At 34.4% G+C, this 22,008-nt stretch overlaps 1 protein-coding gene across 5 annotated transcripts in view; it reads left to right on the top strand.

Annotated features, from left to right (window-relative positions):
- Positions 1-22,008, top strand: part of CDK8 (cyclin dependent kinase 8) — a 106,980-nt gene that overhangs the window by 33,292 nt on the left and 51,680 nt on the right. For all 5 annotated transcript variants that reach the window (XM_081307320.1, XM_081307319.1, XM_081307322.1 and 2 more), the window contains one exon: positions 20,719-20,794. In XM_081307320.1, coding sequence (XP_081163446.1) covers positions 20,719-20,794 — 76 coding nt within the window. The remainder of the gene's footprint in view (positions 1-20,718; positions 20,795-22,008) is intronic.

Here is a 22,008-nt window from a genome sequence, read left to right as displayed (position 1 = left end):
TGAGTTTAGTACCCATTTATATAATTGCTCTCTTTCGTTTTGGTATTTTATAAGTTTTTCGAACGTCCACCATGCGGCCAGTGCAATGGTTTCATTAATGAGGTTCTTGGCATAAAGGTTAGCTAGCAGAGATCGAAATAAAACACACAGACTCAGTTACCTTATTTCTATTGCCAGGTCCCAGACGGCTCCCCTCTCTGGTTCCCATCTCTAACCGCCCAGCAGGGCAGCAAGGATTACTCAGGGCTAACAGGAGAGAGAGAGTGAACACGCCAGGGAGTAGCCTTTTATTGGGGAACAAGAAATTCAGGGGAGAATTCCATCCAATGAAGGTTGAGGAGGGGCCGCACTCCAAGGTCAGGGTCAGTGATTGGGCCCCTGGGGTCAGTGGTCAGTCACACCCCCACACGGTGGGGTTCTCTCATCAGGAGAGGGCCGGGAAAGCTCTGACACAGCCAGAGCGCCTCAGACCCAAACCGGGAGTCGCCCAGTCACGTGTCAGGATGGCTCCCCACACGAACTGAACATTTTCAAATTTGAATTGATTTTTCTTAGTATTTTTCTTTATAGTTAGTGGTAACAGGTTCACCTAGTTGCTTTTGTTGTTAATTTGGAAATTTATCTCTGATACCTTTCTCTTCACATATCTAATGTGTAGTCCTTCAGCAAGACCTATCACCCTTATGTTCAAAATACAATTTGAGTATGTCTACTTCTCTTTATGTAATTTGAGAATTATCTCTTTATTTAAACAGATATCTTCTCTGGTACTAATCTGTACCAAGCCACTAACCATCTATTAGCTAAAAAAACAGTTGTAAGTTTTGTTTTCTTTTGATTATAAGAACATACAGTTAATGTAACATTTACCATCTTAAACATTTTTAAGTTCTGTAGGTAATAAGTAAATTAGTAATGTGCAACCATCACCAATATCCATCTTCAGAATTTCTTCATCTTGCAAAACTGAAACTATGAACATCTTAAATACTATCTCACCATTACTCTTTATCTCTAGTCTCCAGCCACCATCATCTGCTTTTAGTGGATGAATTTGACTTCTATGGGTATCTTACATGGGTGTATTTATACAGTATTGGTGAGCCATAGGTTTTAAACTTGTTTCCCACATTATACTTCCCTTTTTAAAAATTATTTGTCCCAAAAGCTGCTAACTCTGATCTTCTAAAAATGTTACTTCAATCAAGTCTCTTTATTGGCATCATATTGCACTTCATGAATAGTCAAAATCTTTAACATGATAATACTGGGTGATTTGTGCTTTGTCTGCCTCCCTATATACCCCCAGATTTACCATTCCTTATTGATATGCCTCTGTTTGATTTTGAATCTGTCAAGCACCAAGCTCCTTTTTGTCTTAAGAAACCTATTGTCTTATAGACTATAGCTTTTTAACATCTGTAACATGATTGAAAAAATGGTACATGTGCAATAAAATGGTTGAATGAATGACAGTGAACTTGCCATGTATTTTGTTGTTTTTTAAAGATTCCTTTTTCTTACCACTCCTTCCTCTGTTCCATAAATAAAATAGGAAATTTGTTAAATTCTCATTTTATTGATTGATTAGAATGCATTTAGCTGGAAATAAAAAAAATCCCTCTGTATAAAAATGATATAAACTGTAAGGAAATTTCAGTATCACAAAACCTTTAAGTCATGACTTCAGGCGTCTTTCATTTGTAGAACTCTAGGCACAGTATCTTGTTATGTCATTGTTTTAATCAGCTTTTTTGCTCCTCTGAGGAAAGGATCTGACCAGAACAACTATAGAGGAGGAAAAGTTTATTTGAAGTCTCATGGTTTCAGAGGTTTTAGCCCATAGAAGGCTGGCTTCATACCTTGGAGCTCAAGGTGAGGCTGAACATCATGGCTGGAGAGGGTGGCAGCGGGAAGTAGCTCACATCGTGGGGATCAGGAGACATGGAGAGAGATAGTTCTTCTCTTGCTAGATACAAAATATGTACCCCATAACCACTCCCCAATTCCCACTTCCCCAGCCACACCCTCCCACTTTAATTAATCCCATCAGAGATTAATTCACTGATTAGGTTAAGACTCTTACAACCCAATCATTTCTCCTCCAAACCTTTTTGCATTGTCTCACACGTGAGCTTTTGGGGGACACTTCACATCCAAACCATAACAGTCATTAAGGGTTCAAGTTCTTTCCCTCTGTTTACATATTGTCATCAGCATCACCTTCATCCTTAGACAGGTTCCTTCATCAATGCCAAACGATTATCACAGGGAGTGGAGTCTTTATCTTCTTGAGGTTGTCTTTTATTACCAGGAAACCCACCCAGCAGTCTTATTTCTCATGAGTCATTCATTAGCTGGAATAAGAATTCGTAGCCTATTCTTGAACCAATGACAGGTAAATAAATTAATATCACCTTTGGACTATCCTGACTCACAGTGGGGCTGGGGAAAGTCATATTCTTCTGAGGCACATTGTTAAATTAGGTAAATGGATAAATCTGTACAAAAATCAACATTCTGTAAAGAAAGAGTCAGGAGTAATATTTGATCAAAAATGTTAACTTTATAGTAATGCCAATTCCTGGTATAACTAGTACTTGTGACTGACTCCTCTAAGCTTTACTTCTCCTTGTGTGTTCTTGTGCTTCTGTGTTTATCTTGTTTTGATTCTTCTTGTTCTTGTGCTTCTGTGTTTATCTTGTTTTGATTCACTGAATGTGAGCATATTACTTTATTGGTCTTAAGTACTCTGTTCATTTAGAAAATTTTCTTAGAAACTTCCCCCTTTTTAATAACTTCAGATACTACTCTTGTGTCTACAATTTGTGTCTTAGTCTATAGCCTTCAGTTCTCTTACTTTTCCACTGGACATCTTTATGTGTTTTCATCTCAAGCTCATTTTCTTTTAGAACCATTTACTTGGCTATTTTGCCTTTATCATTTTCATCTTTCATCCATGAATTTCAGGTCAGATTGGTGGTTACTCTTTGAGGGACATTCATTTGTACTTTTATTTTGTTCTGCCTTGTTTGTGACCATCTTGAAGGCAAGGGCCATGTAGAGTTTATGCATTCCTGGGAATATTTTTTTCTATTAGCTCATGTAGCTAAAGGAGGGATGTTCCTCCATACATGATCCATTTATGCCCATTGTAAAGCTGCCTATGACTTACTTTAAATGGTAGCAAATTGTAAAAATGCTGATGTCACATTTCCTTGACAGTGCAGAGATTGTGTATTCTCTCTCTTTTTTTTAACTTTTATTTTTATTTTTTATTGATTTTTGAAAAAACAATGACAGCAGACTGTATTAAAATTCTTATTACACATGTACAGCGCACTCTTTCATATCTCTGGTTGTATATAAAGTATGTTGACACCAATTCGTGTCTTCATACATGTACTTTGGATAATGATGTCTATCACATTCCACCATCTTTGCTAACCCCACTCCCTTTCCCTCCCACCCCTCTGCCCTATCTAGAGTTCATGTATTCCTCCCATGTTTCCCATCCCTACCCGACTATGAATTAGCTTCCTTATATCAGAGAAAACATTTGGCATTTGTTTTTTTGGGGATTGGCTAACTCCACTTAGCATTATCTTCTCTAACTCCATTCATTTACCTGCAAATGCCATGATTTTATTCTCTTTTATTGCTGAGTAATATTTCATTGTGTATACATACCACATTTTTTAATCCAGTCATTGGAAATCTGGGACTGGAACCACCATTTGACCCAGCTATCCCTCTCCTCAGTCTATTCCCAAAGGACTTAAAATCAGCATACTACAGGGACACAGCCACATCAATGTTTATAGCAGCACAATTCACAATAGATTGAGTATTCTCTATGGAGCAAGTTACTTTGGATCTCTAAAGTTTCATTTTCTCTCATATATAACAATAATACATTGTTATGAAGTCATTATTAAAACACATTTGCCATGCAAAGGACTGTAAAAAACTTCTGGGAAGATGGCAGAAGAGGAAGCACTAAGAATCTATGTCTCTAGAATCAGTGCTAGAATCGCACTGGCAGAATCTGTCCTTTGAATCTACTTTGGAACCCTGAAAGCTGTTGAAGGCTTGCAATTTCCAGAAAAAGGCTTGAGTGGTAAATCACAGTTAATGTTGGTCAAGTTTTCTCTTAGCACAGTAGGAGCTGCCCATCTCCCATCCCCAGCACTGTGTTAGGCAGCTGTGCATATGTACTTGAATCAGCTTGCACATGGCTTGTGTGAACCAGGTGGGGAAAAAGGGCCCTGTCCTGCCACTACTGGGGATTTGTGTGCTTATTTTTGTTTCTGATCATTAATTGCTACTTCTAATCAAGAGGTGCAAGAGGCGGGCAGTCACCATGCCATTGTTGCAAGCCCCTAGTCTTCTAAAATGACTTCCAGGAGATTCAAAGGGCTGGCACACTTTTTTTTTTCCACCTGCATTTTTCTTTTTTTGTTTTTCCTTTTGAGAAAAAGATGATGCAGACATTAAAAGACAACTAAATATACAGAGAAAAAAGAAAGTGAGTTCCTTTTTTTTTTCTCCAAGTTGTAGATGGACCTTTAGTTTATTTATTTAGTTTTATGTGGTGCCGAGGATCGAACCCAGTGTCTCACACATGCTAGGCAAATGCCCCAGCCCAAGAAAATGACTTCTTATGCTAGGAGAAAGGTGCAGGCACAGGAAAAATTGTGAGGTTACAACTCAGATTTATTCTTGGTGCAGACACAGTCTATAACCATCAAAAAACAATAACAACACTAAAAAAAAAAAAATAACAAAAAAGTAGCAATCTCTGGGAAAGGAGAAAATCTAATTTCTAGTTACTACATTATTAGATTGAGATTTCCAGTTTTCAGCAACAGAAGCAAAACAAACAAAAACCCCAAGCAAACAAACAAACAACAACAACATAAACAGGCATGTAAAGAAACAGGAAAGTGGGGCCCGTTTAGATGAAAAAAAGAAATCAATAAAAACAGTCCCTGAAAAAGACCTGATGGCAGAGCTACAGTCCTGGTGTTTATGATGACATTTTTGGTCTATGATGGACTGCATATAGGATGATGTATATACTATATTGCTTGGGTGTGTATTAAGCTATGCCATCTAGGTTTGTGTAAATACTATGACATTGACAGGACTATGTATTCTTAGTGACACGTTCTCAGAACATCTCTGTCCCTAATCAATACAGGAATATACTAGACAGACACTTTAAATAAACATATTAAACATGCTGAAAGGAATAAAGGAAGATTTGGGGAGAAGTCAGGAAAATGGTCTGTGAACAAAAGGGAAATATCAATTAAGAGTTAGAAAATGCAAAAAGGAACCAAAAAGCAAGTCTAGAGCTGAAAAGTATAATAATTGAAATGAAAAATTCACTAGATAGTCTCAAAGACAGAGATGAGCAAGCAAAAGGAATAATCAATGAATCTGAATATAAAGCAATGGGAAACATGAAGTCTGAGGAATAGAAATGAAAAGATTTGAAGCCTAAGGGACATGTGGGTAAAACATGCTGTGTAGGAGTTTCACAGTGAGAAATGGGGAGAGAATATTTGAAGAAATATTGGGTAAAATTTTCCCAAATTGGATGGAGGACGTGAATATAAACATAAAGCTCAGTAAAATCCAAGTAAGATGAAAGAGATTTATACCAAGATATTATACTTTAAATTTTGAAAGGCAAAGAAGAAAATCTTAATCAGCAAGAGGGGAGTTACTAGTTACATAACAAGGAACCACCAATAAAATTTTAGACAAATTTGTCACCAGAAATTGTTGGAGGACAGAAGGCCAATATGTTAGAAATCCTAAAAGAAAAACAACCTTTGTATAAGACTTCTGTATTCAGCAAAATTACTTCAAAAGTGAGGGTAAATTAAGGCATTTCAAATCAACAAAAGCTGAAGGACTTTATTACCACTAGGTCTGCCCTGCAAAAAATGCATAAGGGAGTTGTGTAAGTTTTAATTCAGGGCTATAAGGTAGTAATTCAGAGCCAAATGAAGGAATAAAGATCTCAATAAAGGCAGATGAATGAAAAATTATAAAAGCTAATATTTTCATAATTCTTGGCTTCTATATGATAAAAGAGACTAATACAGCTTTTAAATTACTAATCTGAAAGCTAGTATTATTGTAACTTTGGTTTGTAAGTCAACATTTCATTTTCTACATGGTCAAGAGATTATTGCATTTAAAGGAACTATTAGTGTATGTTTTGGGGCAAAAATGTAGAAAGATGTAATTATGTAATACCAGTAATTGAAAGAATGAGTATAGAGCTGTAAAAAGGAGAATTTTTTGAATATGCTTTGAATCTTAATGGCATAAGCTGTTCAAAAGACAAAGATTGGTAGAATCGATAAAAGCACACGAGCTTAGTGAGAGGTAGAATAGTAGAAACCGAGTATGAATTTTAGTTTCACACTATATGTTCATAATATTCTCATGTACTAAAAGGACATGTCCAATGCAGTGTGCAAACTTGTTTGTATTGATTCACACCAACCATTAAAAAAATACAAAACTAAACATTTGTGTATCAAAGATAAATAAGTAAAAGCATATAACCCCACCATATGCTGTCTATAAGACATTCACTTTAGCTTTAGAGATACAAAGAGATTGAAAGTCAATAGGTAGAAAAAGATATTCCAGCCAGGTATGGTGATGCATGCCTGTAATCCCAATGGCTTGGGAGGCTGAGGCAGGAGGATTTTGAGTACAATGCCAGCCTCAACAACTTAGTGAGGCCTTAAGCAACTCAGTGAGACCCTGTCTCTAAATAAAATATAAGAAAGGGCTGGGGGTGTGGCTTGGTGGTTAAGCACCCCTGGGTTCAACCACCAGTACCAAAACAAAACCCCAAAGACATTCCATGCAAAACGAAACCAAATAAGGGTGGCTATACTAACATGAGATAAAACAGACATTAAAAAGTTCACAAGAGATGAAGGACATTATATATTAACAAAAGGCTGTCTACAGCAAGAATGTGTAATAGTTATAAACATTTAAACACCTAATGATAGACTATCAAAATATATAAAGGAAAAAGGCTACATGAAAAAGTAGATAGTTCTATAATAGTAGGTCACTTCAGTAACTTCCTCTCTGTAATGGATAGATTTTCCAGGATAGATTATATAATTGTCTACAAATTAAGTTTCAATGGATTGTTAAAGGTAGATATCATATAAATTATATTCTCCTAATACCATGGGAGGAAGTTAGAAATGAAGAACAATTTAAATAGGAATCTTGTTTGGAAAATAAACAATGCATTCTCTAAACTTCATTAGGGCAAAGAAATCATAAGGAAAATTAGAAAATACTTAGAGATGAAAGAAAATTAGAACACAATATATCAAAACTTATACAATGCAACAAAAGCAGTTGGAAAGGAGAAATTTGTAACTGTAAATACTGAGGGTTAGATAAAACAACAACCTAACTGGAAATGAAGTAGAATTATCTATACTCAAAAATGATATGATCTTGTCTGTAGAAAACTAGATTTTACACATAGACACAAAACATTTTTTAAGCTAATCAATAGATGCCCCAAAGTAGCAGCATTTAAATTCAACCTTCAAAAAATAGTTGCATTCCATACACTAACAGGTAACAATCTGAAAAAACAAATTAAGAAAACAATTCCATTTTAAAACACCATCATAAAGAATAAAATACTTAGGAATTAACCAAGCAGGCAAAAGATTGTTCACTGAAAACAAAACGTTATTGAAAGAGATTGAAGAGGACATAAATTGATAGAAATACACCCACAGTCATGAATTGGGAGATTTAATGTTGTCAAAAGGTTAATACTACCCAAAGTATCTATAAATTCAGTGTAATATCTATCCAAATCCAAGTGGCTTTCCCCACTCTGCCACCCCACTCCCAGAAATAGAAAAACCCACCTTGAAATTCATGTACAATTCAAGTCTGCTGACCCTGGAGAGGTAGAACTCACCCTTCCTAATTTCCTAATTTCAAACTGACTACAAAATCACAGTAATCTAAACAGTATGGTGCTAGTTTAAAGACAGAAATGTAGACGATAGAGTAGAACGGAGGCCTAGAAAACCCTTGCATATGTAGTAAATGATTTTTGCATTTGGAACTGTATTAGCATCATAAGAAGGTGCTCAGTAATAGTAATCATCAGGAAAATACAAATTAAATTTACAATAAGGTATCATCTCACATGCATTAGGATGACTATATTAAAAAAAAATGGAAAATGACAAGTGTAGGTGAGAATGTGGAGAAATTGAAACCCTTGTGCACTGTGAGTGGGAATCTTAAATGATAGAGCTGCTGTGGAAAACAGTATGGTGGTTCCTTAAAAAAAAAAAAAGTAGAATCACTCATCAGATTAATAAGCAGTTCCACATCTGGAAATATACCCAAAAGACTTGAAAGCAGAGTTTTGAAGTAATATTTGGTACACCCAGGTTGATAGCAGCATTATTCATAATAGTTAAAATGTGGAAGCAACCCAGGTGTCTATTAAAGGATGAATGGATAAGTAAAATGTCTGTTTCTTTCTCTTTCTGCAGTATTCTTAAGCCTTAAAAATGAAGGAAATTCTGATGTGATACAACATCTTAGGGACCTTTTGTGAAATAAGCCAGTCACAGAAATACAGATTTTGTATGATGACATATAAGATATTTTAAATAATCAGAATTAGAGACAGTAAGTAGGATGGTAGTTGCTAGGATTTGGGGGCACAAGTAAATGAAGAGTTGTTAGTGGATATAGTTTAAGTTGGAGATAGTTGGTGGTGATGGTTATACAATATTTATGAATGCATTTAATATTTCTAAACTATACACTTAAAAATAGTTGACATGGTAAATTTTATGTTAATATATTTTACCACAATAAAATAATTGAAGTGACATTGTGTATTATGGAGTAAGTAAACTTTCTAAGTATGACACTTTTTCCCCCCTAATAAAACACCTTACAGTTGTTCTAATGGCCTTCTGTGTGCAGTCAGTAATCTAAAGATATTAAGAAATTATTTCTTCTTCTATAGTTACATGTCTGCTTTATTTGTATCTTTATAATATCTTTATAAATTTGTTTACATGATGATATATAAATGTTTATATATACGTTTGTGCATATTTATATACTTATATGTGCATAAATATACCTAGAGAGAAGGCATGTATGTATTTTCTATATATCTACAGTCATGTGAAATACATGTTTTATGTAAGTAGTTTTAAAACATGTGCTTCATGGACTTTAACATGTATCTGAAGTGCTTAATATCTTAAAATATGCTAAAATACTTGATAAATGTTATCATATTGTGGGATTCCATCTCTGGTTCTGCCAGGAAGTTCCATTAAGAATATTTACTTACAGAGAATTGGATTTTTTGGTATTCTGGAAAGTTGCAGACAAAGGTGTATTTTTGACTTTTGGGAAATGGCACTGAATTTGGTTCAAGAAGTAAGAAAACTCAGGGCTTATAAGTCCACTGGAGCAAATTTTTATATTTTACAGAATGGTATGGAATTCTCAAATAAAAAGTCAATATTGCTGCAAGACTTTATCTTCTTCGGTCTGGCATAACTGCCTTATGAGAACTCACTGGCATTCATTCTTATTCAGCCCCCATCCACTGTGAGATATTTCTATAGAGATAGAAAAATATTTTCTATTTTTAGTGTCTCCCATTTCTTCTAGCACGAATATTAAGAAGAAAAGAATGATTATAAGTGACCAGTTTCAAAATAAGGTTCTTGAAGTGAAGACACAGTGAATGTTGTTTTATCCTTAATAGAGCTGTTAAGAAAAACGAGACTTTGGGGAAACGATATAAGGAAGATTATTGGATAAGTAGTTTGAAGGAAAATCCCCATATTCTTGTTATATTAAATGATGATGTAATGTTTTAACCAAACAGACAGGAAAAGACCAAGAGTTTTTTTAAACTTCCAAGGCAAATATTTTTAAAGCTCTGCATAGTTATTTCTCCAAACTAGATTAAAATGAGTTTGAAGTATGAGAGCCAACAAACTTGGCTTAATTTTCATGAGGTAATGTAGAGGAGAGGTATTCACTAATAGGTTTACAAGAAGCTTTGTTACTTCTTGGGGCTTGGCATCAGAAGCTGCCAGAAGACTTGACAGTGATTCCTGTAGGGTTTGTTCACTGTTGTATCTTGGAGACTGTAGTGGTGCCAACCACAGGAACTCCCAAATTGCTAGGAAAGTCTCTCAGATCTAGAATTAGTAGTTCTAATAATAAATAATTTAAATATACTAATGCCATTAATCAAAAGTTAACTTGTGGATTTCATGTGTCAGAATCATCAAAAGAGCACAATATATTAATATTTCAGGGGACCTTAAGCAAAAGACAACATAACTAGCTATAATGTACTTTCAGATTTTACTCAATTTAAATGTAAGGAAGTATTTCAATTTGCTCTAATGCATTGTAATCTACTGTAAGATTATTAAACACAGTAAATGATAAAAGGTCACCAGCAGTGCACCTGTTGCCAAAATATTAGCCTTCTGTGTATAGCAAGGGATAACTCCCACCAGATGAATTGTGAGGTATCTCAGTAAGAAAAACATGCTTTGTAGGGTTTAGGATTCGATTGAATGATTCTAAGGAGAGACTAGAGGGAAAAGATCAGCTCTGGATTGGATGCTATCATGAAATAAGGTCAGTTTGATTATTGGGTTCATTTAGGAGTAAGGAGAGATGTGAAGGTGGAGCAAGAGACTCATTTTGCAGGTATAGTACAGCCTTGGACAAAACTTGTTTCCCATTGCCTTATTAACTGGCCTTGCCACTGATCTCTTAGGAATATTACAGTTTGATCAATCAGTAGAACATATTTTCACTGAGTCCCTCCTTCTGGTCAGATTCAGCCATTTAGCAGATCATTGCTTTGTGAAATTCAAATTTTTACTATTAGTAAAATTCCATTGATCAGGAGATTATTCAGAGAGCTTCATCTACATTGGTGAAGATAGTTCTTTATATATACTTTTTGTTGCTCTTGTAAGGTTAACTAATTGAATCATCTGAAGCAGATATTGCTGTACACATTTAAGACTGAGGAGATTTCATTTGAACAGTGTAACACTGACAAATGCCGAGTTACTTAGCAGTTTGTAGTCCACTTCGAAGCCAAGAGCCAAGGTCCCTGAGTGTAGTTTTGATATCAAGGGAATCTTGCCTAGGTGTGACATCATGGGGACTGCTCTCCTGCTTATTTTTAGTTCACTGTTTAAAGAGTTGCTTAGTTGTTGAGTGTAATTACTCAGGAACCTAGAGTGAACTGAATTGCACCCAAAACAAAGAGGCTACAGTGTCAACCATTTATTTGATTACATATTTTAGTGAAATCACAAAGAGATTGTATCCAGGTATTAGATTCACACAGGAAATGGTAAGAGACCCATATAACAATATTATGAATAGGAGTCTTTTGGGTATCATTGTTAAAGGTAACAAATGTCTCAATAATTTAGATTCTTTTTTTTTTTTTTTTTTTTTGGTTCCAGGGATTGAGCTAAAGGACACTTGACCACTGAGCTACATCCCCAGACCTGTTTTGTATTTTATTTAGAGTCAGGGTGTCACTGAATTGCTTAGCACCTTCCTTCTGCTGAGGCTGGCTTTTGAACTCTTGATCCTCCTGTCTCAGCCTCCTAAGCCAGTGGGATTACAGGCGTGTGCTACCATGCCTGGCAATAATTTAGAAATTTAAACAGGCACAGAAGAATATAGAAAAACCATGCATGCTATTTAAATCTTGTTCCATGGGTCCTTGATGAAAGGAGTGACTTTGATGCTTTTTAATGCAAAGGCTTGAGTAAAAATAGTATGTTGCTCTAAGATATGAATATTAAGAATACTCACCTTGACATCTCTGGATGGGATAGTCTTTAAGTTATTTGAAGGTGTGTTGTCCTACAAGAGCTACGGGGCCAAGGATTTTTTTTTTTTAAAGAGAGAGTGGGGGGGGGGGGAGAGAGAGAGAGAATTTTTTTTTAATATTTATTTTTTAGTTCTCGGCGGACACAACATCTTTGTTGGTATGTGGTGCTGAGGATCGAACCCGGGTCGCACGCACGCCAGGCTAGTGCGCTACCGCTTGAGCCACATCCCCAGCCCCGAGGATTTTTACTGTTATATTAGTTCATGCCATAATGTGGCAAAATCATTTCCATGGAGTGTTCAAGTGCAGTCTTTTTCTAATGATACTTCCAATGATAGCTAGTCACCTATTCTGAGAACATGTAAAACTGATTAAGTATCTAGCAAGGAAGGATAGTTGTTTCCATCAATGACAAGATTGAACCCTGGAACATTAGTGTTAATCAGAATTATTACAATGGAAATGAATGAATCATCTGTTGTACTATAATACATAATTGATTTATAAAGTGACTGTTTCTAATGCCCAGGGAGTTAGAATGTATTATGAATAGCAAGGACTTTGATAAATGTGTATAGTCTTTTGATTTCTATCAAGTGTGCTATGATTAATACCAACTTTTGTATTATGGACATGAGTCTGCCTCTTCTGAAAGTACATAATCATTGAATTATATATTCATTAATATATTTTATTTGCATATAACCAATTTACAGCTCCCATACTACCACTACTTTTTTTTTTTTCCATATTGAATTGAACCCAGGGGCACTTAACCACTATGCCACATCCCTAGCATGCATATGCGCTCCGCCCACCCCACCCCACCCCATCCCACCCCTTTTAGATTTTGAGTCAGGGGCTCACTAAGTTGCTGAGGCTAATTTTGAACTTGGAATCCTCCTGCCTCAGCCTCCCAAGCCACTGGGATTACAGGTGTACACCATTGTGCCCAGCCCCCATACTTCTTTTGATTTGACAGATAATCAATTTAGAAATGTTTTCACAATAGTTTTGAATTAAATAACATTTGGAGAATGTTGATCAAATCATTATTTTTACTAGCTTGCCCTTTTTAAGGTGAAGGAGCAAATTTTTGCATTACCTGGTGGCCATTCCAGGAAATTCAAAAATATTTCAGATGTAGAATATATCTTATATCTTATTGTTTAATTATTCTGGATTTGCAACCTAAATTTACTAAAGGCAAAATGAAGAAGACTCTCAAATGATATAATAATTGCAAACCTAATTCTTGGTATCTAAATGTAAGAAAAATTCCTGGGGATATTTAAAAATATAGCACTAAGAATAATAGGATCTTTGATTTTTTAAAATAAAGAACTCTTATTGAAAATGTTTTATACCAACACATTTATTTGTCATCAGGCTGTTGGTAAAAATATTTCCTGAATTTGATGTGTAAAGCATGTACTACATTGTTAGAGTTGCTTCAGTACAGTTGATTATTGAATGTGGCATCATGAGAATGATCGATATCTTATAACCAGAATTTTGTTGTTGTTGCTTTTTTCCTACCCGTATAGGGTAGGTAGAAATACAATGGTACCTGTATACTTGTACATAAAACCAAAATTACAACTGTGAAAAAAGATTTAAATTCACGTATAAACATATCAAAAGTATTCTAGCAGTGTTATTTCCAAATAAGATAGAGAGCCTCATGAACAGTAATTTTGGTAGTTTACATGTAGTTTAAATGGAAATAAGCAAAGGGTATTGCTTTTGGATTTTTAATATACTGCTTTGGGGTATAAAAACAAGGGTTTATATCTCTGTATGACTAGATTTAAGTATACTGTTTTGATACTAATTTTGAAAGCCATGCAAGTATGTCCTTTACATTAAAAAATCTTCTAAAATATGATTAAGGCCCAAGAAAATGTATTTAATGGCTATCTTTGTTTTGAATCTTTGCATTCTTTCTCTAGTTGTTGGAAATACTAGGGTCATTAAAAATTCCAAAGATGGCACACCAAAGAAGTTAAACCACATCCCTAAACCATTGGGACTCAACTATTTGTCATCTTGCATAATCAATAAGATTTTATTCCCTTGTCCAGCATTCTTAAAAACCTTTTCCCTTAATAACCCATCATAACTCAGTATGCAGTGACAGTTGTTTATGGTCACATAATAAGACACTTAAATTTAACACATTAGTCTCAATGTGTTTCATAGTTTTTACTACATAACTAAGCATATTGACTAGTTCATCTGGTTTGTTTTCCCTGAAGCATGACTTTGTGAAGAAAGTAGTGCATTGTCTTGCCTTCTGGCGGGAGCTCCTTGATCTGACTATTCCAGAACGTTCTCCTGCCACTGCAACTGCTAGTGTTATTCTCCAGACAGACTCCTATATAGGACTCAACTGTCAAAACTACATCTTTTCACAGAGTAGTCAGTATTTAATGATCTTATGCAAATGTGGAGCTAGTCTAGAACTTAGTACTTCTAAAATTTGTTTTGAGAAAAACCAAAGATGTCAGGATTCCTAATCCTTTCTGAGTAACTTGTTACCCACCCCCCTGGAAACTTGTAAAATGCATCTTTTGTCTTTACTTTTCTGAAATGTGTAGATATTGTGTTATGGGTTTGTTTTCATTCTTTTATATGGGAACTCCGTGGACCTTTCTGATTTTGAAAATCATTTCTTTTAGTTACAACTTTCCTTCCTCTCTTTTCTCTCTCTGGAACTCCTCTAAGTATTTCTGTTTTGGATCTTATGGATTGTTCCTCTGATTTTCTATTTTTCTCACTTTCTGGAGCTTTCTTTTGCATTGCTTCAAGATACAGTTGATTGTCTCTTTTATTGTGCACTTTGAGCAATGTAGGTATTAGGGATGCCTATATCCCCTTATGCAGCTTAAAATCTGAGTATAATTTAATATTTATCCTTATGTTCATTTACATTTCTCTCAACTGTAGGAACTCCATGTATAATTTTTGTGTATAGTTTTTATGCATTTAATTTTTATAGTAGATTTATATATATCTTTTTTATTTTTTTTTTTGGGAAAATTGATCCCCAAAACATAATCCCTAAAAGGGAAAATTTGAATTAACCTTTCCTCCATTTATTTAGACATTCTGTGATTTCTTTCATCAGAGGTTTGTAGTTTTTCTCAAAAAAATCTTGTATGTATTTTGTTAGATATGTACCTAAATGTTTCTGTATTTCTCTTTGTGTGTGCTAATATTAGTGGTGTTGTGCTTTTGTGCTTTTAATTTTAAATTCTAAGTGTCCATTGCTGGTACGTAGAAAAGTAACTGACTTTTTATGTATTAACCTTTTTTTCCTGCAACCTTGTTATAATTGCTTGTTAGTTCTAGATTTGCTTTTATCTTTATCAGTTCTTTGGGGATTTCTGTTTTAGTCAGCTTTTTTGCTGCTGTGACCAAAAAGACCTGAAAAGAATAATTTTATTATTTTTTTTATTGGTTGTTCACAACATTACAAAGCTCTTGACATATCATATTTCATACATTAGATTGAAGTGGGTTATGAACCCCCAATTTTACCCCAAATGCAGATTGCAGAATCACGTCGGTTACACATCCACAATTTTACATAATGCCCTATTAGTAATTGTTGTATTCTGCTACCTTTCCTATCCCCTACTATCCCCCCTCCCCTCCCCTCCCATCTTCTCTCTCTACCCCATCTACTGTAATTCATTTCTCTCCTTGTTTATTTTTCCTATTCCCCTCACAACCTCTTATATGTAATTTTGTATAGCAATGAGGGTCTCCCTTCATTTCCATGCAATTTCCCTTTTCTCTCCCTTTCCCTCCCATCTCATGTCTCCGTTTAATGTTAATCTTTTCTTCCTGCTCTTCCTCCCTGCTCTGTTCATAGTTGCTCTCATTATATCAAAGAAGACATTTGGTATTTGTTTTTTAGGGATTGGCTAGCTTCACTAAGCATAATCTGCTCTAGTGCCATCCATTTCCCTGAAAATTCTATGATTTTGTCATTTTTTTATTGCTGCATAGTACTCCATTGTGTATAGATGCCACATATTTTTTATCCATTCATCTATTGAAGGGCATCTGGGTTGGTTCCACAGTCTAGCTATTGTGAATTGTGCTGCTATGAACATCGATGTGGCAGTATCCCTGTAGCATGCTCTTTTAAGGTCTTCAGGGAATAGTCTGAGAAGGGCAGTAGCAGGGTCAAATGGTGGTTCCATTCCCAGCTTTCCCAGGAATCTCCAAACTGCTTTCCAAATTGGCCGCACCAATTTGCAGTCCCACCAGCAATGTATAAGTGTACCCTTTTCTCCACATCCTCGCCAGCACTTGTTGTTTGACTTCATAGTGGCTGCCAATCTTACTGGAGTGAGATGGTATCTTAGGGTGGTTTTGATTTGCATTTCTCTGACTGCTAGAGATGGTGAGCATTTTTTCATGTACTTTTTGATTGATTGTATATCCTCCTCTGAGAAGTGTCTGTTCAGGTCCTTGGCCTATTTGTTGATTGGGTTATTTGTTATCTTATTGTCTAATTTTTTGAGTTCTTTGTATACTCTGGATATTAGGGCTCTATCTGAAGTGTGAGGAGTAAAAATTTGTTCCCAGGATGTAGGCTCCCTATTTACCTCTCTTATTGTTTCTCTTGCTGAGAAAAAACTTTTTAGTTTAAGTAAGTCCCATTTGTTGATTCTTGTTATTAACTCTTGTGCTATGGGTGTCCTATTAAGGAATTTGGAGCCCAACCCCACAATATGTAGATCGGAGCCAACTTTTTCTTCTATCAGACGCAGAGTCTCTGATTTGATATCAAGCTCCTTGATCCATTTTGAGTTAACTTTTGTGCATGGTGAGAGAAAGGGATTCAGTTTCATTTTGTTGCATATGGATTTCCAGTTTTCCCAACACCATTTGTTGAAGATGCTATCCTTCCTCCATTGCATGCTTTTAGCCCCTTTATCAAATATAAGATAGTTGTAACTTTGTGGATTAGTCTCTGTGATTTATATATATTTTATGAAAGTAAAAGTTAAAATAGATTATTACATAAATATATTTTATGCACTTCTGGCATACCTTTTAATTTTTTTTTCAATATTTCTAGGCTATACAATTTGCAAGTTTTTACAAATTGTCACAAGTCTTTAAAAAAAAATTGCATGTAAGTGGACCCACACAGTTCAAATCCATCTACTTAGAACACTATATATAGTAATTATTCATGTTTTCCATATTTTTATTAGTGCATTGTAGTTGTATATAATGGCAGGATTCATTGTTACATATTCATACATGCACATAATAATATGTAAAATGTATCTTTTGTCTTGACTTTTTTGTCTTTACTTTTGTCCAGTAGTGCTCCATAGTATTTCTCCCTTCCATCAGTTACTCATTTGTATAATCTGAGTATTTTTACTAGATATCAGTGAAACTATGCACTAGTGTTTTCATTAAAAAGTATGTACAACTATAATGCACCAGTACAAAAATGTGGGGGGAAAAAGTTTGTGGATAGATAAAAAATTAAACATACTTTGTAAACCACAAAGTTCCATTGTATTATAGTGGTATTTATATTAGATAGTTTTCAAGAAGGGGTTCTCTTTTTTATAATTAAACATTTTTATTTGACATTAATTCTCCCCATTGCACATTTTTTCCCAATAATTTATCAAGAAAGAAACATGTAATTACTTGAGAACTGATTGAAGGTTAGAATATTTTTTAGTTCATTGGGGAGAAATTGTTATTTATCAACTTAACCATTTTTAGGTAAGAAAAGGTAGTAGGAATAAAGGAAGTGACTGGGTGAATCTTTGGTTTAACTTATTATTTCCATTCTCACTGTCTTCCATCTTGGAGAGATCAGTCTAGGATGCTAACCTCACGTATTAGAACTCCTGAGTTAGCCATCTGGTTAAATCAATATTCTGTATATGAAAATGTCTAATAGACATATTCTTATCCCAGTTGCATTTTTTTTACCTTTAACTTCATTAGGCCTTTCAGAAATAATTCATATTTAGTGAGCATTAAGTACAGATATTCTTAATGTCTTTTTAATATAACGAATACCCACAGTGCTTTACTGGAAAGGATCTTATACAACTGATTATCAGAAAATTATTTTTTTCCCAGGAAAATAATTTACCATTGGGCTATGTTTTCCTCACTGAGATTTGGTATAAAATATATTGTAGAAGCAAAAATATAGTGTTTTAAATTAACTGACTTTATAAGAGGGTATTAACTCATTCAGTCAAACCTTCATTGTACTCAAGTTTCTATTCCTGTCACCTCTACCTTTTTACTATATGACCTCATTTCCAATTTCATAAAAATAAGAGTCATCAAAATGGGAACTGCCCCAGCCTTTTGCCTCTAAACCAACTTGTTTCTATCTGTATCCACTTTTTGCTCTATGAAAGGAGTGTATCCCTTCTAATTCTAGTATTTCAGTGTCTTTGCTTTCCTAACCTGCTCTTTCCCCATGAGCAGCTCCTTTTCTCTGGATTCTTCCCTGTTGGCTCTTCCATCTTTTTTTTTTTTTAAACGTAATTTTTTTAACCTTATACATTATTCCACCACCTCCTTTTTTTCTTCCCCTCAAAGAATTACCTACATGTATTGTCTCAGTGTATGTTCCATTCATTCCTCAGCCTTTTGCAATGTAGGCTCTGTCACTACTTCATTTCAACTATTTTTGTCTAGTCGACTATCCACAGGAGGCTTCGTTATTACTAAATTGACTTTCCTTACCAGACCTTTGCAGCGTTTGATACTATTTACTGTTCTTCTCTTCTTGAATTTTTTTTTTTTTGTCTTTTCTCTTTAGTTACATTACATCTGCTCCCGTGGCTAGAGCTTCTTCAGTTGCTGTGTGTATGTTGATTATGATAAATTGATGTTTTTAGTTTACCCTTGAGCTTGAAGTATTTTATTCAGCTTGCTTCAGCCATGCCCACCCAAATGTCTCATACGTCCTGAAAACTCAACCTACACAAAAGGAGAATTTTCATCTTTTTCCCCCCAAAACCTTTTCCTTCTGTTGTTTGTTATTTCAGTGAATAATGTTGTAATTCACTTGTTACCTGTGACTCCTTCTCTTTCCTTAACCTACTTTAATCACCTTCTGTCTAGTTTTCATACTAACCACCATTCTGCAGTAGCCATCATCATTACTCTCCAAATAATTTTAATACTAATTGCTTTTAAATATTCTGCCTCCTGCACTTGTTTACTCTAAGCATTCACAAGGCAACGAGAGATACATTTTCCAATAAAATATAATTGATACTCTTTTTGGGGGGTGGGGATAATTAGGGATTGAACTCAGGGGCACTCAACCACTGAGCCACATCCCCAGCCCATTTTGTATTTTATTTAGAGAAAGGATCTCAGTGAGTTGCTTAGTGCTTCACCTTTTGCTAAGTCTGGCTTTGAACTCACGATCCTCCTGCCTCTTAACAGAAAACTTTTAAAGACAACTTTCTATTATTATTCTTTGAGTTAAAAAGTCTGTCATGGTCTGGTCCTAATTTTATTGCTGCCCTGATCTCCAGTTGTATACTGTATCCATTCTTTCCAAAATGCTTCATTTTCTCTCACCTCACATGCTTTCATTACCGAGTACCTCTTAACTGATACAGAGGCAACAGTTCTCAAAGTGTAATCCAGGAACCCTTGGCTGTTGATGAGTTTCCTTCATAGGGTCTGCAAGATCAGTGCTGTTTTCATAATTATGCTATGATAATTGCTTTTTCCATTCTTATGAGTGTATAGTGGATTCTTTTGTAGAGGTAAGATAATGTCTGATGATACCATGGCTCTGGTGGCTAATGAATGATATTGGCATTTGTATTTGTGTGTTTTAAAACGTTACCTTCCTTAAATTCTCATAGGGCAGATACTGATAGATATAACAAACAAAAAGTTCTTCAGGTTCTCAGTAATTTCTTAGAGGAAAAATGGGAGTGGAATCTCCAAACTTTGAGAAGAGCCATATAGGCCTCCACATTTGAGACTTCCTTTGAGAAGTCTTTGCTTTGGGTCTTCCATGAAAGGAACCTTTGGATGATGTCTCTGTGGTTTTTTCTTGCCTTATTATAGCACTTATTATATTATTACAGTTTAGCTGTTTATTTGACTAGGGCAGTAGACACAAAAAGGTACAAAAAATAAGATATGAATTCCTGTTATATCTTTAGTATTTACCACAGTTCTGTATACATAGAAATTGTTCACTAAGTAAATACATGTTGAGTGAATATCTCTTGAAGGTATTTGGGGATGACCTATGTTATTATCAGATTATGATCATTAACAGGTTTTTAAAATTATAACCATTTTGTGCTTTTGTGATACTTTCTTAACTTTTTTGATCCACTGGTAATCTGATTTCGTTTTTGAAAGCAAGTTTTGTTTTATGTTTATATTGTTTAAATACAAACACATCAGCATATATAGAGAAAATATATTCGAATATTAGAATAGAAAGAATTTGTCACCATGAGCCAGAAGGTCTATCTTTGAATCTGTATTTTTCACAAGTAACCGTGGAGCCTTGAATAAATCTTTTTATTCCTTTTAAGATAATTTTTCTCATCAAATAATGGGAGGCCTAGGTTATCTAAAAATTTTTTCCTGTATAACATGCGATTACATATGAAAGTATCAAGTGCATATTAAACATGATTTATTTTTATTTACATTTTACTTTAGAATGTACCTAAATGTAGGTCTGATTATATATTAAAATATCTTTGTTTTTATAGGAAGGATGATAAAGACTATGCTCTAAAACAAATAGAAGGAACTGGGATCTCTATGTCGGCATGTAGAGAAATAGCAGTAAGTGAAACTCTTTTTATCATTGTTATTACCAACTAATTTTTCAACTGTGTGGGTTTCTGTATTGAATTGACCTCATTTATTGAAAGCTGATGAATATTTTCCATATTAAATATTTATAAAATGTGTCTTTTTAAGAAGTAAAGGTAGCATTATATTTCTGTGTAATATAAATGCAATTACTTGAGATAAATGTAATTTTATATGAATATATATCTTTTCAGTAGATGTCACTAGTAGTTAAGTTTCTGTTATTTTACTTGAGTTAGTAAAAGTGGTTAGACCATATAAAATTAATATTTCTATCTTAACAGGATAAGATTAATTTCATTACTTATGTCAAATTAAAATGAGATTGTATTATTTGATTAGAATTATATCTGTCTGTTCATCTGAATATGTAAAAATGTATGCCTTTTCCTTTTGGAAGCATAACTTTCCATATGGTAATTGGAATCTCATTTTGATTCCAAGGGGAAATATTCTTCATGTTAATACATTACTTAATAATTACATAGACATTTAAACTCAGCATTACTTCCTTGAGATTTTACTTTAGTTTTTACTGTTATAAAAAGTATGGGACCAAATTAATTTTCTGCTTTAATCAGAATACTCTGGGACATATATATTCAGCTCTTCTCTCTGCATAAATAAAAGCTTTTATGAACTAAAATATTAATTTAAATTATTATACTTGTTTAACAGATTCTATGCCAGTATGTCTTCATCCAACAGTCTTTATTATGTACTGTGTTGACAAGGTCAATGATTATAGTAAGAAAAGTAAAGAAATACAGAACAAGTTGAGGTCCCCAGCCTCAAGTATTTATATTATTCTGAGGAAGGAAACTCATAAATCTCATAAAGCAAACAGTGGGCAAAGTACCATGATAGAAAAGTGGGAATGGAAGAGACTAGAGAAACAAGTAAGGTTCCAGGTGTTGAAGGACATATAAGAATTACTTCCATGAGGGATGTATAAGGAAGGACATTTTTAACTGTATGTATATCACATTGGAAGATGTATTTCAGTTAATTGATAAATTTTTATACTCTTGAATCTTAAGGCAGATATCTATATATTAGCTATCATTTCATCAGTATCTTACTATTCTGTTTATTCAAGTCAGTTTTAAGGAATTAACATCCTTTGAACTATGGTCAGTGATGTTAGAAATCAGGATCGTGATTGCCCTTGGAGGAAACAGTGA

Source organism: Spermophilus citellus (genome assembly GCF_964194105.1).
Source record: "Spermophilus citellus genome assembly, chromosome: 1".
NCBI classification, from domain to species: Eukaryota; Metazoa; Chordata; class Mammalia; order Rodentia; family Sciuridae; genus Spermophilus; species Spermophilus citellus.
The sequence above is the reverse complement of the archived record's forward strand: the minus strand, read 5'-3'. Positions and strand labels throughout refer to the sequence as shown.